General features: G+C 41.0%; 2 protein-coding genes and 1 long non-coding RNA gene across 3 annotated transcripts; 1 reads left to right on the forward strand and 2 right to left on the reverse strand.

Annotated features, from left to right (window-relative positions):
• The first annotated feature begins 764 nt into the window (after positions 1–764).
• Positions 765–3,146, forward strand: LOC148875962 (Tetratricopeptide repeat (TPR)-like superfamily protein). The gene has a single exon (XM_088947480.1). It carries the CDS (start codon positions 894–896, stop codon positions 2,535–2,537), a length of 1,644 nt encoding a protein of 547 aa, XP_088803606.1. The 5' UTR covers positions 765–893; the 3' UTR covers positions 2,538–3,146.
• Positions 3,147–4,685: 1,539 nt separating this feature from the next.
• Positions 4,686–6,153, reverse strand: LOC148875963 (uncharacterized). Its single transcript, XR_016105405.1, has 2 exons — positions 5,538–6,153; positions 4,686–5,044 (listed from the first exon to the last, which is right to left on the reverse strand). It is a non-coding gene; the product is annotated as an uncharacterized LOC148875963 (long non-coding RNA).
• A 4,766-nt stretch (positions 6,154–10,919) lies between these two features.
• On the reverse strand, positions 10,920–13,814 carry LOC148875964 (protein CUP-SHAPED COTYLEDON 2-like). The gene is made up of 3 exons (XM_088948945.1): positions 12,643–13,814; positions 12,270–12,553; positions 10,920–11,882 (listed from the first exon to the last, which is right to left on the reverse strand). The coding sequence occupies exons 1-3, from the start codon at positions 12,821–12,823 to the stop codon at positions 11,286–11,288; spliced, it is 1,062 nt and encodes a 353-aa protein (XP_088805071.1). The 5' UTR covers positions 12,824–13,814; the 3' UTR covers positions 10,920–11,285.
• Positions 13,815–14,617: the final 803 nt, after the last annotated feature.

The raw sequence follows: 14,617 nt of genomic DNA on the forward strand, positions 1-14,617 counted from the left end.
AGTGGTGAGCGAGGTGAAGTCTTGAGTTTGAATAGAGGTGTGTCTCAAACTACCATGGGGCAGGCCAGTTCGGGTTGTTGCCCTTTGTGTTCGTAAGGCTCTGGGCTTAAGGGAGAGATCGGGCTCCTTACGGGGAGTTCAGGCTCCTTGTAAGGAGTTCGGACCACTGGTTCCTCCTTTCGGAGCTCGCGCCTTGGGCGTGCTGTTGTGCCGAGCTATTGCATTTGCCACGTGTTGAGTAATTACGAGATCGGGCCAAATCTTCCTTCATCAAATACATCCAAAAACAATACACATCTCTAACACCATTCAGCCAACCGATCTAAGCTCTAGGTGCATACCGTTTTTAGCAGCTACTATTCAAATTGGGCGTTGCTTCTCACTTATATATCCGATTCCGATTCTATTTCTGAATGAGGACCAAAAAGATACTACGATGGGTTACGGGATCTGCTCCTCACACATTGGCGCCTCACAAGCACATCCACCGTGCATTGGGAACATCTCTCATAAATACTAACTTGGGAGATGTTTCGATAGTAGGATGATCTGCGTGTGAGGCGCCTGTGTGAGGAACAATCCTATCCCCCATAACCATATAATAAGTCACTTCCGGCGTTTCTATCACTTGATGCACTTCTAGGATGACTAATCACACGGCTACTATCCCATCAATTTGATTTCCGAACCCAATTAGGTGGGCCCTATTATTTCTCGGCCTTGTCGCCTACGCTTTTGTGTAGTGTGCCGTTGTCTGCCGTTAGCCTCAACTCTGAAGTCTAACAACGTGGTTAAATTGAAGCTCTGAAAAGCGTAATTTTCATCGTTATAGATCGCCTTAACGAAATTTTGAATTAGCTAAGGCAGCTTAACTATCATATAGAAAGGCCGAGATGTATCGCATTCGCAGTTTACAACCGTTGAAAGCTATTTTTTGCCGGGAAATCTTATGCCCTTACCTCCAGCAACATTCTAAGCTTAAACCCAGTACCGAGATCTGTTATTACGTCGCAAACCACCGGGATTTGTCCGTTGAAATAAACCCTAACAGTAAAACTTTCACCGAGAAATTTACGGTCAACGGTGCTGTCTCTGCTCCTCCTCCTCCAGTTGCCAATGCTGATGATCTTGACAAGTCCACTTTGGGAAAGAATGCTCTGACGTTCCAAAACCTCCTCATGAAACATGCTGGCAGCTCTGTCCGGGAGCTTGAACGAGCTCTAGACCGCTGCAGCTCCGCGCTTACAGAGGACTTAGTTCTACACGTGCTCCGGCGCCATCGCTCTGACTGGAAACCTGCTTTGGGCTTCTTTAATTGGGCCTCCAAAGGAGTTGATGGTTACACTCCGGGGTCCGGTGCTTACAATGAGATGCTTGACATTCTCGGGAGAATGAAGCGCTTTCAACAGTTGGAGCAAGTGCTCGATGAAATGTCAAAGAGAGGAGGTCTTGTTAACGAGAGAACATATGCGATCCTAGTGAACAGATATGCAGGGGGCCATAAGATTGACGAAGCGATTGAAATTTTCTACAAAAGGAAGCAGTTTGGCCTGAAAGTTGACTTGACGGCATTCCAGACGCTGCTGATGTCCCTCTGTAGATACAAACATGTAGAAGCTGCTGAGTTCCTATTCCACTCAAAGCGGAATGAGTTCCCTCCCAATATAAAGTCCTGGAATATAATTCTTAATGGGTGGTGCGTTTTGGGGAGCTTACGTGACACAAAGAGGTTCTGGAATGATATTATTTCTTCTGGTTGCAAGCCCGATGTTTTCACGTATGGGACCTTTATAAACTCCCTGACCAAAGCAGGAAAGCTGACCAGAGCAGTTCAGTTGTTCCAGTCCATGTGGGAGAAGGGTTGCAATCCAGATGTCGCCATCTGCAACTGCATCATAGATCAGCTGTGCTTCAAGAAGAAGATTCCAGAGGCTCTTGACATCTTTGGGGAGATGAACGAACGGGGTTGCCTTCCGGATGTTGCAACTTACAACTCGCTCATAAAGCACCTGTGCAAGATTCGGAGGATGGAAAAGGTTTATGAGCTCTTGGATGAAATGGAACAGAAGAAAGGAAGCTGCACGCCAAATGCTAGGACTTACGGTTACTTGCTCAAATCCATGAAGAAACCTGAGGAAGTTCCTGAGATTTTGAAGAGGATGGAGAGAAATGGCTGCAAGATGACAAGTGATGCCTACAATTTGCTATTGAATTTATATATAGACTGGAACCAATGGGAGGAAACACAATCAACTTGGATTGAGATGGAGAGAAATGGTTTAGGACCTGATCAGAGATCTTACACCATTATGATCCATGGACTTTATAGCAACAAAAGGATAGAAGAGGCTTTAGACTATTTCAACGAGATGACATCAAAAGGAATGATACCAGAGCCAAGGACCAAATTACTGGTGAAGGCTATGAACATCCAGTTGAAGGAGGGGATTGGTGAGCAAGGGATAAAGGTGACAAATGATGACAGTTCATTAACCCATCCGGTTAAATCTAGAAGGAATAGAAAATCGAGGCAATGATTACTTAAGTTTTACTTGAACAACATGACTTCTCTCCTTACGAAAAATCAAGGTGGACATGGGAACTTGGTGAAGACTTCATGACAGCCATTGAGGACCAGTAAGGCTTCTAATTAATAACTCTTAACTAGAATGTGCATGTGGTTTTGTTGTTGAAATCCCCATTCTATGTATCCTAACCAAGTGTTTGAGAAGAACCATTGCAATCTTGAAGTACCGTGTCCAGGTATGGAGTTGAAACAAGGGTAGGTGAGGCGTTCAGTGAAGTGGTATCTTACAGGCTCAATGGAATCAGTATCTATGAAATGTAAACGGAAATTACTTTGGAGGCTTTAAGCTGTGGGTGTACAAAGATATTGTGAAGTTATCACTCCTCAGTACCTTAATACTTGTCTGGAGCTCAGTGCCTTCATCTAGAAGAAGCCATCCCTTTGTCAAATGAGGTTTCTGATAACCTTGTTATTAATATTGTTTCCTTATTTTATCCTTTTACATTACAATCCGATAACTACTTTCTATAAATTCAAAAGTGTTTTTTTTTATCAATAATAAAATTGTCATCTTAATAAAAGAAAAAGAGAAGCAATATATGTTATTATCTTTTTTTTTTTTCATTTTTTTCCAAATCTGCTGTAAAACAGAGAAATTCTTCTCCTTTTCCAAATGATTGTTTTGCCTCTTTTCACTGTAAAACGAGCTCCCCCCGCCCCCCTCCCACCAGGTTTTATGTTAACTTTTCAGCTAGATACTCGGTTGTTGCAAAATCACTTACTGATGGATGATTGCTTCTCTTTCTTTTATTTCTAGACTAGATCAGTCTGATCCCTCCGTCTCTTTCAATTGGAACGAGTTGCTTTTCTCAATTAATACTCTGCTGGGATGGACCTGATTCTATTATTATTTTTATTTTTTTTGTGTGTGGGGGGGGGGGGGGGGGACGTTGTGTACTGTATCAGGAAGGCAACCCTGTTCGTTCATCCCCCCAAAGATGCAAGGAGCCTCTGGAATCTTCTTCTTGAAGCAGGGTTGATCTATGATGCAATCGAGTACTAGATTGTCCAATCTTGCATTGGTCTTTCTCAAAGATGAACATTTTGTTCAAGTCTTAAAATCTGTTTACAAAAAGCAAGGGCTGGAACTTGATTCACGACAAGGTACAATTTTTACGCAAGCTGATTTGCTAATTCCCAGGACCTTGTTACCAATCTCAAGTCAATATAATACATATTTACTGATTTGTAACAGGAATCTCTTGAAATCCTACAAATCCAGAATTATCATCTAATCAAGATTCCTAAATCAGCTTTCCAACTAAAATCTCAACATTTTAAACATGGGTTAAAACTGGGCTAGAAAATAAAAATTGATTGGGTCGGTGGGTGTGGAGGAGACTTCTGTTTGCTGCCAATCTTGGCTGTGTGTAGCCAACTGCACCATAGAAATTGCCTCTTCTTCACGTCATCACTCTTTATGGGCTGCCCACCAATGTGTATGGTTTTGTTACAGTTATTATATGAGTCTTCTTCCTCTCCATGAAAGGTAGAGATTAGAAGGCAGTGGGTTGTAACAACTTACAAGTGAGTCGATCAGAATTTCCCCTTCAAATTATTCCTCCCAAAAATAATAGCATTCTCACTTTGTCAAAGATGCCAATCGTTCACTGCATGTTTGGTAGAGACTAGAGAGCATCCCGTTGAGTTGTATTGATTTAGATTGTTTTGAAAGCCTTCGGTATCTATCTACCTGTAAAGTTGTTTATTAAAGATGATGATGCAACGGCATGATCAGATGTCTGTTTGTTAATTAAAAGCACCATTTCTTCTTCTAATCTTATCCTCTATAGATGCATCTAATAATAATAATCAAACCTGAGAAGAATCCCCAGATTGAGTTTATTAAAACAATGGCCCATTAAACTAACATATCCATTCCTGGTAAGTGAATTGGCGATTAGGGTTTTATTAATATTATATGATTTTCAGCTCAACCTTTTCTTCCCTCTTTCTTCTGGATCCAAACAAGAGAGTCCAAAATGCTGCCGTGGCCACTTTCAGGTTTCAGCCAAATCCTGTACGCCTTATCTTTTCTACCCTAGAAACCGCCGGCTAAACATGTTAATCAACGGAAATATTAAAAAGGCACCACCAATTCGGCAAGAGAAACAACAATCAGTGACCGACCGTTGTTTTGAATTGATTAAACCACCGACACCTCTCCATTGTCTCAGAGACAAAACAAAATCACATTCAATCCTCACTCAGAAAATAAGCTTAATGTCAAGGAGAAACAAGAATTTCAATCTTGTACAATTCCGTCTCCTCTCCTTTTCACGTAATTGTTTTCTGATAGATAATCCTTTTCACGTAGTTGTGACACAACAAAAAAAAAAAAGAATATTTACAAGCGTGAACGTTGGTGCAAGCAAGCTATCTCCGGCGCCCGGACACAGGCGCTCCGTCCGCGTCCACGCAGCCCATCATCTTCACCATCCAATAAATCCCAAGAAGCTGCAACAAAACGAAACAAAAACCCACATGAATTATAACCAGTACCCGTGCTTTTGTTGATGATTCAACAATCCATCGTTCCAATTTTGTTTCACAAATAGTGCAAAAAGCTGAGGCATCCAAAACAAAAAAGAAACGACTTTTTCTGAAATTTTGCTTGAATCACGGATTCGGGGAAGATCAAAGCTTGTAATTTTATTCGATATTCACAAAACTCTAAAGCCCCCAGTTTTGATTTTAATCCAGTCCCTCAATTTTACACTGCCCGCACAAAAACAGAGAAGTTTTTAGTAAAGAATATGTATTATCAAGAGCGCATCTTTACAAAATCCTGTCCCCATTTCAGTGAAATTTTTGTTCGATTCTCAACCTCTAGTTGAATGATTACCCGGATAAAAAGAAAGATCAAAGCTTTAGGCGAGTAATGGCAGATTTGGTTAGAATTAGCAGAGAAACACAAAAAGGAAAAGAAAAAGAAAAGAGAGAGAAGGACCTGAGAGATCGAACAGCCATGTGTTGAGAGAGAGCGTGGAAGAAGAAATTGGCTCCGTGAAGGAATACGACGACTCCCGTACAACCCAATAGAAACAACTCCAACATCTTTTTCTTCCTTCAAACAGAACCCAACAAAAGCAGAGACCGACACTGCGAGGCAGAGAGAGAGAAGGGTTTGGATAACTTGGTAAAACAGCATCCCCGTGGCCCCTCTTTGTAGAGAGTGCGGGGGATGTTGTACTGACGTCGTCATCCATAAACTTTGCTCCCAAGCTTTTGTTGCGTAATGCTTTATTAATTTTCCATTATGCAGCCAGCTGCTTTACGTTGAAGCGAACGAACGGTGTTACAAAGCAATCATACAGTGTGTTTATCTTTCAAATTAAATTCACAGGAGATATTATTAATGTGCAGTTGGACGTCCATGCTCGTATGATTCGGGCTGTCAATAGGGCTCTCTTTAAATTAATTCAGCCGGAAAAACTTTAGACGGTGTTTGGCATTGATGCCGTTGCACGATTTTACATCTGCGCCACATAAAAAAACGATGTACCAACAAACACAATTTTGTCTGGAACTGTTGTTCCAGAAAAGAGACACGCCTTAGAATTCGGGAAAGTGTAGTCTGAGAAAACGTTGAATGTGGCGTTTTCTCATTTTTATAACCATTGCTGCCAATAGCATCATGACGTGGACTCTCGTAAATCATTAGATATTTGGTCAAATGTTGTAAACAATTATAGAACATTGATATCAAATAAAACATGTCTTTCCTAAAAAATATACTATGTGGCAGCTAGACCTGTTCATGAGTCGGACCTGGCCGGGTTCAGGCCGGGCTTTGACTATTTATTAACAGAAAACTGTTAGGCCCGAGCCTGAGCCCGGCCCGACCAATGGGTCTATAATTTGGGCCTGAGCCCAGCCTTGATAAAAAGCCCGAAGCCCGAGTCCGAACCTGAAGCCCAACCTAATAAAAGAATTTCAAAATTTTCCTTATTCAAATGGACATTTTCTATTTTAATTTAGATGTTTTTTCCCCTATTTAAATGAACAATGAGCTTACAAGTGAATCAAAGACCTTCTCAAATCAAAAGATTTATTCAAATAGACATCACATAGGTTTTTACTTAGGTTTAACTATAGGTCGGGCTGGGCTAAGCTATTTTGGCAAAGTCCGAGCCTGGCTCGAATTTTATGCGGGCCGAGCTTTTTGGCCCGAGGTTAAGCCCATGGGCCAAAAAGCCTATTCAAGCCCGTTAGGGGGTCGAGCCAGGCCGGGCCAGCCCGTCGGGCCACCCGGCCCATGAACAGGTCTAGTGACAGCATCAATGTCAAAAAAAAAAAAAAAGAAGCCATTTTCTCAGAAAATGGTGCAACAAACACATCATTTTTTCAAAAAATGGTGAAGCAATGCAACAATGTCAAACACTTACTCAAATACCACATTATCATGAAAGTGGGTAAATTAATAATTGCCCCCTATTTTATTTTGACAAAAAGAGAAAATTCTCGATCATTATCCTCTATTTTGGCTTGAGTTACAATTTGGTCCCCAAACTTTAAAATGTAATAATCCAGTACCCAAACTTTCAAAATGCGACAATCTAGTACATGTCGTTAATTAATTGCTAAGTGACACGTGAAAGACAAAAATGCCCTTCAAGTGTCATCTAATTTTCTTTATTAACCATCCACTAAAATCAAAACCAACCGCCAAAATATTTATCCCTGTGACAACACTTTTTTCTTTATTCTCCACTGAATATTTTGTCATCTCTCTCTCTCTCTCTCTCTCTCTCTCTCTCTCTCTCAAGTATCAAGACAAAGCTTCTAGTTATTCTCCTCTCTTTTACCTATAGGAATAAAATATTACTATGTTAAGTTAAAAAAAATAAAAATAAGTTGTATAAAACCTGGAATTTTTTGTTCTTGGCAAAGAAAGTCGTTGCAAGTGTTTGTGACAAAGAGCTTGGGCTCTATTTCATCTTGAGGAAGAAGATGATGAACAATGTGTTTTATTTTCAAGGATAATTTTGACATTTTCAAAAGTATTAAATTGCACATGAAGTCATGTGATATACATAACTGATGGTCCATTAATAGCAAGTATTAGATTGTCATGTTTTGAAAATTCAACTACTAAGTTGTTGCATTTTAAAGTTCAAAAACCAAAGTGTCACTTGAGCCAAAGTACACAGTACTGATCAAGAATTTTTTCTATAATAAAAAAAAGACATGGGCAAACATGCCCAGTCTAAAAACACTTGCCCCACACAACCAAAGTTATCCCAATTCACCCAACAATGCATCTGGCACCAATATTATTGTGAGTTCAGATCTGCACCCCACCACAGGGCGCCCCACAACGTCCCACAGCACATCACTGCCTTGTATTGAAAACATCTTTCTGATAATGACATCATCAGATCTTGTATTATCATCGGAAAATATTCCCAATACACGGCCGGTATGCACTGTGGGACATTGTGGGGCGCCTTGTTGTCTGGCGCAGATGTGAACTCTATTATTGCATTGGATCTGTATGAACTATGAACTAACGCAGTGAAATCTCGTACAAACAAAAAAACCCTACACACTCGGAAAATATAGAATGGCATCCACAGCTGCCTGTGGAACCGAACCATATTAGTATATTACAAAAGAGGCTGCTGACCCAATTTGCCAAATAATTGCAATTAATGATATCCATACGAAAATTGACAATTTATTCTGGAACATTCAAACTATTCGAATTCCTTGTACGCATATACAGTTGAAGTATAATCAAAAGAAAAGAAAAGAAAAGAAAAAAAAAACTGGTTAACTTATTATAAGATCCATCTACCCAAATAATTCAATCGGATACCTATTAATTGGCCAATTTTTTTTTTTTTTACGGTAAATTGGGCCGGAGATAGAGCCAATTGGGCCGAACTTTTTGCTGCCGGTCTATCCCAATTTTTGGCCCGATTATGAGCTATGCTAGGCTGGGCCATACACGTAGAGTACTGTTAAGAGCCTTGAGACCCAGCAGTCAATTATAGGTAGTAAGTAGTAATAGTACAATTTCACATGAGTGTACTTCTAGCTTTTTATTACACCTTTTTTTTTCGGTTGGAGAAACATTGAATAAACCTCAAAATGCTGTTACTAATACTACCTAATTTGTCTGAGTAAATTAATGTAAAACTTACGATTGCTCCAGAATTGATCTCTCCGCCCATAAAAACAATTTTGATGCCACAGATGTATGTGGCGTTTCCATAGGTGCATTTGTGGGCCGCCCGCATTGTAATGGGCTGTGCCACATAGGCATGCGGATCTTGGCGCCATGCCTGTTCGGCCCTTTTTTTTTTTAGAAAAGTTTAAAAAATTATAAAAGATTAAAATAAATTAACAAGATACATAAAGAAAATAAAAAAAAAAGACGTTTAAAATATTATAATTGTTTATATATGATATAATTTCTGAAAAATAAAATAAAATTAAAATTAGAATAAAACTCTACCTAAAACATTAATTTGAGACTAAAACTCACCATAATCAGAATGACTTGTCGAAAAGCAACAACTGTTCTAGATCGAACTGGGTTAAATGGTTGACAGTTCAACCAGTTGGCTCACCGTTGTTCCTTGTTTGGTTGGTCAATTTTTGAGAACTTGGCGAATCACTTAAAAAATGGTTATAAAAATCATCATTTTCGATGATGTGGCATCTTACATGGATAAAGAAGATAGTTTCCGTTAAAAAAAAAAAAAAACACTCCGGATAATGACTACCAAACAAACAATTCTCATTTTTTTAAGAAACCAATGAGACCAGAAATCGGCGATTTCTAAGAAATCTCAGAAGAGGAATGTTCAATGGTACTAAACTATCACCTAACTTAGAAATGGAGATAGTTGGATTAAGAGCTTTTTGGATTGACATGAAGGAAATGAATTAAATAGCTAGGTAGAGCTCTTTTTTTTCAACTTTTAGGTACAAGTAAAGGAATTCAAAAAATAATAGATAGCAGCATGTCGTCATCCCCATACCCTCCAACCACAAGCTATGGGATTCCAGTTTCCATTCAATACAGTTTGATTTGATTGCAGGGTCTTGTTGTTAGAAGCTGATGAGGACCCAGATGGCACCATTGAACCCCAACCAATGTAGGGTGATTCCCACAAAACAGACAAGCAACTGTTCGCCCCCCAGCTTTTGGTGTCTGTAGTGATTAGAGCTTAGCCCTCATCATGTTGTGGAGCAATGTCCTGTTCCCTTACGCTTCAACAATTGATCAACACCCATCATCCGTCAGTAGCATCCTCATCATCACATAGTTCAAACTCCTAGCCTACAGAGATTAGAACCAAAAATGAATACTATAATGTGCAAGACGCGTGCTCCCCTTCTCTGTGTAAACAAACTGACCCACACACCCAGACCCAGAACAGTTCTCTGTTCTCTGTTCTCACTTCTCTCTCACTCTGTCACTCAGGCCTCACTCTGATTCATTTAACATTTACTCCAGACTCAGACACCACTCCCCCTCGTGTGGCGCTACGGATGATCATTCACCTAAAAAAGGGGCAGTCGACGACAAAAGTAACAACCCAGGTGGAAATTCCACATGCTACTCCATGATTGGTGGGGCGTCTGCTCATGGTTTGTCTTTACCCCCCATGTGAGGCCCCATGTGCCAATTGGATGAAAACCCCATCTCTACCGTACATTACCGCATTGACACACGCTACCCCAATCCGTACGACTGAAATGCCTGCAACTATCTATCAACCCATTAACACATGCAATCTGATTGTAGAACTAGATTTCACTTTATCCATCAAGTTTCTGTTCTACCACATAATCGTCCATCACTCTTACCAAAGCTGTGTTTCTCCACAGTTTCCAATGGCTGACCACCCTACCCATTTGCATCATTCATCCTTTCCGTTCTTCCCATTCATCATATTCAAGGAAGCGACCATACCCCCTTCTAATCGGACAAGCATCATACACCTTACGGTTATTAATCGGTTATGAGCACACCAGGTTGATGAACTTGAAGGATTGTCTCCACTCCAGGCTCCAGGAACCTAGATACAGTCTTAAATAAAGATTAATTTGGGGGCAAGATCGTCTGATCAAGTGTACAGAAGGCCACTTTATACTTGCGCTTCGCTACGCTGTCGGGTCGTCGCCTGAGAGTCTGAAACAGGAGCCCTGAATCCTGAGTCCTGACCACTCTCATGCACGTATAATAATGAACATGAACCGTTACATAGCAATGTTAAAAGAAAACGCGTTCCCTTGAAAATACGAAATATTGCGAATCTTAGCTTGGGATCCTCACTGATTCACTGTTACGATCAGAGTTCTGAGAAAGGAAGGATAACCAATAATTATGATCAGTTGATATCTTTTAGAGAAAGATGGGGCTTGTCCAGCAGCTCTCATTACAGCTAGCTAATGAGAGAAGCAGAAAAGAACAAGGACATTCCTTTGACATCTGAAACAGTCTCAGACATTTAGAATACAGACCATACTACTACGTAGATATATATGTATCTAGCTACTACCAGACTCCTCTATTCATACTGTTCGATACATAACCGCCATTAGTTCACACTTCGAGGTAAGTCTACTTAAAAAGTTAAACTTAATAATACTCTAATAACAATAAAACTTCCTATAACATAGTAGCAAGACCAAGACAACTCGATTATGAGAGGGATTTGGAGTGCCGTGATTTGTCTTATCAGTAAGTCCACATGCAATCAAGCTCGGTGGCCCCCACCGGCATCCGGCTCGTCTCCATCTTCTGATACTCGGATTCCGGCCAGTTTCTCGCCGAACAGCACCCACCCAGATCGTTGTTTTGGTTCTCTGTGACAGACATCGCTGTCATCGGCGGCACAGACGAAAAGAAGAAGGGGAACTGAAGATTCTCCTGCAGCGACAAGCTCGGAAATGCCGACAGACCTCCGTTCCTTCCGAATCTAGCGGCATAGTCTACTGCGTTCATGATAGATGCAGGTGATCCCAACTGGTACTGTGCCTGGTGATTGAAGTTTGCAGCGGCGGCGGCGGCAGCAGCAGCAGCTACGGTGGAGAAACAGGACACGTGCTCCCTTGCGCTTTCGCTCTCGTATGAGCAACTCTCGCGGTCAGTGGCCCCGGTGTTGGCGGTGTAGGGAGATGAATCCAGCAGCGGAGGAAGCGACGTCGACGACGGGGACCCAACGTCGGGATAGAGGTTAGCTCCACAAGAAATACGGTTCTTCTTCCCTCCATTGCCGCTGCTCCCACCAACACCACCAGTCTTCTGGAACACCCGCGAGATTACCCACTCATCCTATAAGTTCATGGGGTGTCGCATGAATAATTGAATTAATTTACTAAATCTAACCAAACGCAATATCCACATGAAACGATAGAAAAGAAACAATCCTTTATCTCTGAAAAGGCAAACAGAAACTGTTTGATAATGAGTGAGATCAAGGGATGTGGTTAAACTGTCAAAACCCAAAACAGCTTTTCTGCATGGGAAGGTATTTACATATAACGTGTGATTACAAGGACGTAGATGGAGGGGAACCACATTCAAAATGAAACTGCAGTGTTAATTAGTAAACCAGAAAGATCATAGTCCAGAACCCAAGTTGCTACTTCCTTTATCCATTCCCACAAACACAGACAGAAAAGAAGAAAGATGATAAATGAATAAGAGAAAGAATCATACCTTGGAGCTCCTGGAGAGATAATGGTAGGCGAGTTTGCCTTCGAGGCGATATTCGTGCATGACCCAGTTGCTTTTTTCTCCCTTCGGAGCTCGTCCTCGATAGAACACCAGAGTCTTCTTCATGCCCACAAGTGCACAAGTCTTTGAACTGTAAATCTCCCTGTCCTTACCAGTGGCCTTCCAGTACCCAGCTTCCGTAGCCCTATTAGTTCGAAGCCCAGTCGGATACTTTCGGTCCCGGAGGCTGAAGAAGTACCACTCTTTCTCTCCCATCTTAGCTTTCGCTGCAACATTTTTTTTTTCAGAATCAGTGTGAAGTTTCATTTATACAAGTAGTAGAACTTGATGGGTAGCAGAAGATGATGTAGTATACCAGGAAGCTCCCATGGCTCGCATTTGTTAAGGTCAACTTCAGCAATGGCTCTGCCCGTAAAGCTGCTGTCCAGAACCTTCTTGATAAGGTAATACGTGATGAGCTCTTCATCAGTCGGGTGGAATCGGAAGCCAGGAGGCAAATGAGCTTCGCTGTTGTCGAAGACCTGGTAGTTATCCATTTAACCCTAGTTTGCTGAACAAAGAATAAGCTACAAAAGTGGAATTAGACTGCTGCGTGCAGAGAAAGAAAAAGAGTAGAAACTAGAAAGAACCCGACCGAGCTTAGGAAGCAATTGTTGAACTTTTGAAGGTAGGATATTGAAGAAGAGGGAAAAAGAGAGGACTTGATCTTCCAGACATAGTAATGGAGGAGAATAAAGAAGCAGTTAATAAGGAGGAAGGGGATATCAGCCAAAAAGGACACAGGGGTTCCAACTTTCCAAGGATATCAAGTGCAGAAAGGAAAAATAGCTCTCCCTACGGCATACCCATTAAAATCCCATTAATAAATCTAGAACTAAGAAACAAAGTACCAAAGTTTTGAACCAAAACCCAGATGCAAAAATCACACGGCTTAACAGAAGAAGCTATAATTAACTCAACACTTCACCGCATTTTATCAACATCGGATGTAATCGGACGTGGGGACGAAGAGATGAGTGAGACTGGGTTGCTCCTAGTTTGGCAAAGTGAGCAAGTGAAGACGAGACTCTGCGTTTGAGTTGTGTTATATGGGTTTCACACGGATTTGATGAATCGAGTGGCAGGAGGAAGGCGAAATAATAAGGTATGATCTGGCTGGAAAATCTGCGTTTTCTGCTCTGTACTCCTCTGCTCTCTCTGCCATCGCTGCTGCAGCTGCAGCCCTTATCATATCCGTCTCGCTAGAGAGAGGGAGAGAGACAGGGAGATGGGGTTGATGGACGGAGGGGGTGGGTTCTGGCTTTGAGTATGCGTGCGTGCGTGAGAAAGTGTGCAGGTATTTCTCTGTCAGTGAAGAAAACGAAAGGGGGAACAGAAAGTAGTTTTTAGAGAGAGAATGAGAGAGGAAGAGAGGGAAAGAGAGAGGAGTTGATGAGAGGAGGAGGAGAAGGATTTGATCGTGGATCGATAAAGCTGCTTCATATCTCATGTGTCAGGCGCAGTACCAGATTAAATAATCGGATCGACAGAGACAAGGTAAATCCACGGTCTTCTCTTTTCTCTCTCTTTTTTTTCTTTCTCACAGTGTATTTTGTTCCTTTGTTTGTTCTCATTTTCCTGTCTTTAACCTCAACCCAGAGATTATCGTCCCTTTCCACCTCTTAACTTTGTTTCTTTCAGCTCTTTTTCTTATCACCAAAATATACAATCACAAATCATTGCACAAAGAATGACGCAGTAGTAGTACTAATAATCAACCCCTTCACTTTATACTTTATACATGCCCTCGGATCTCTGTGCTTACTCTTGATCCATTTGATCCTAATGACGTTTATTATCTTTAAAACCATCAACTCCACTTCATTGAAAATTAAACCGACAGAGGACGAAAGAAAAGCAAAGAAAAAAAAAACAGAGAGAGAGGTCCATCATGCATCTTTCATTGGTACATTCTCACAGAAACAAACAGACCCCTCATCATGTATTTTGACAAATTTGTTTTGTTTGTATTTTCAGATCAAATTAAAGCAAAAAAAACCAGACCTATCATGATTCATGACTAGGCTAAAAGCTTTCTTAGAAATAAATAAATAACGCAATTGGTTCCAAAAATGGATAAAAGAAAAGAAAAGTGAGACAAGGCAAAAACCCAAGTTGAAGTGTCCAACTGCCACCCTCAAGGCCCATCAAATTAGTTAAGTTATAATTTAACTTTGCTCCTGTTCCTTTCTACTCAGAAAATGATTTCTTCCCACTTATGCATGCATCTATCCATCCATCAAACACCCCGTCTATCTACCCGTCCATCCATCCATCACCATCAAAGAGAT

The sequence above is a fragment of the Nelumbo lutea genome, chromosome 1 (genome assembly GCF_056320005.1).
Source record: "Nelumbo lutea isolate HS-2025 chromosome 1, American lotus-T2T, whole genome shotgun sequence".
In the NCBI taxonomy this organism is placed as follows: domain Eukaryota; kingdom Viridiplantae; phylum Streptophyta; class Magnoliopsida; order Proteales; family Nelumbonaceae; genus Nelumbo; species Nelumbo lutea.

What these genes read in the sequence shown, in the direction of transcription:
- LOC148875964 (XM_088948945.1), bottom strand. Translation starts at nt 12,823, where the DNA reads ATGGATAACTACCAGGTCTTCGACAACAGCGAAGCTCATTTGCCTCCT. An exon ending in CGAGCCATGGGAGCTTCCTG is followed by an intron (nt 12,554 to 12,642) that starts GTATACTACATC and finishes AAAATGTTGCAG; the next exon opens with CGAAAGCTAAGATGGGAGAG. An exon ending in ATCTCTCCAGGAGCTCCAAG is followed by an intron (nt 11,883 to 12,269) that starts GTATGATTCTTT and finishes ATGAACTTATAG; the next exon opens with GATGAGTGGGTAATCTCGCG.
- LOC148875962 (XM_088947480.1), top strand. Translation starts at nt 894, where the DNA reads ATGTATCGCATTCGCAGTTTACAACCGTTGAAAGCTATTTTTTGCCGG.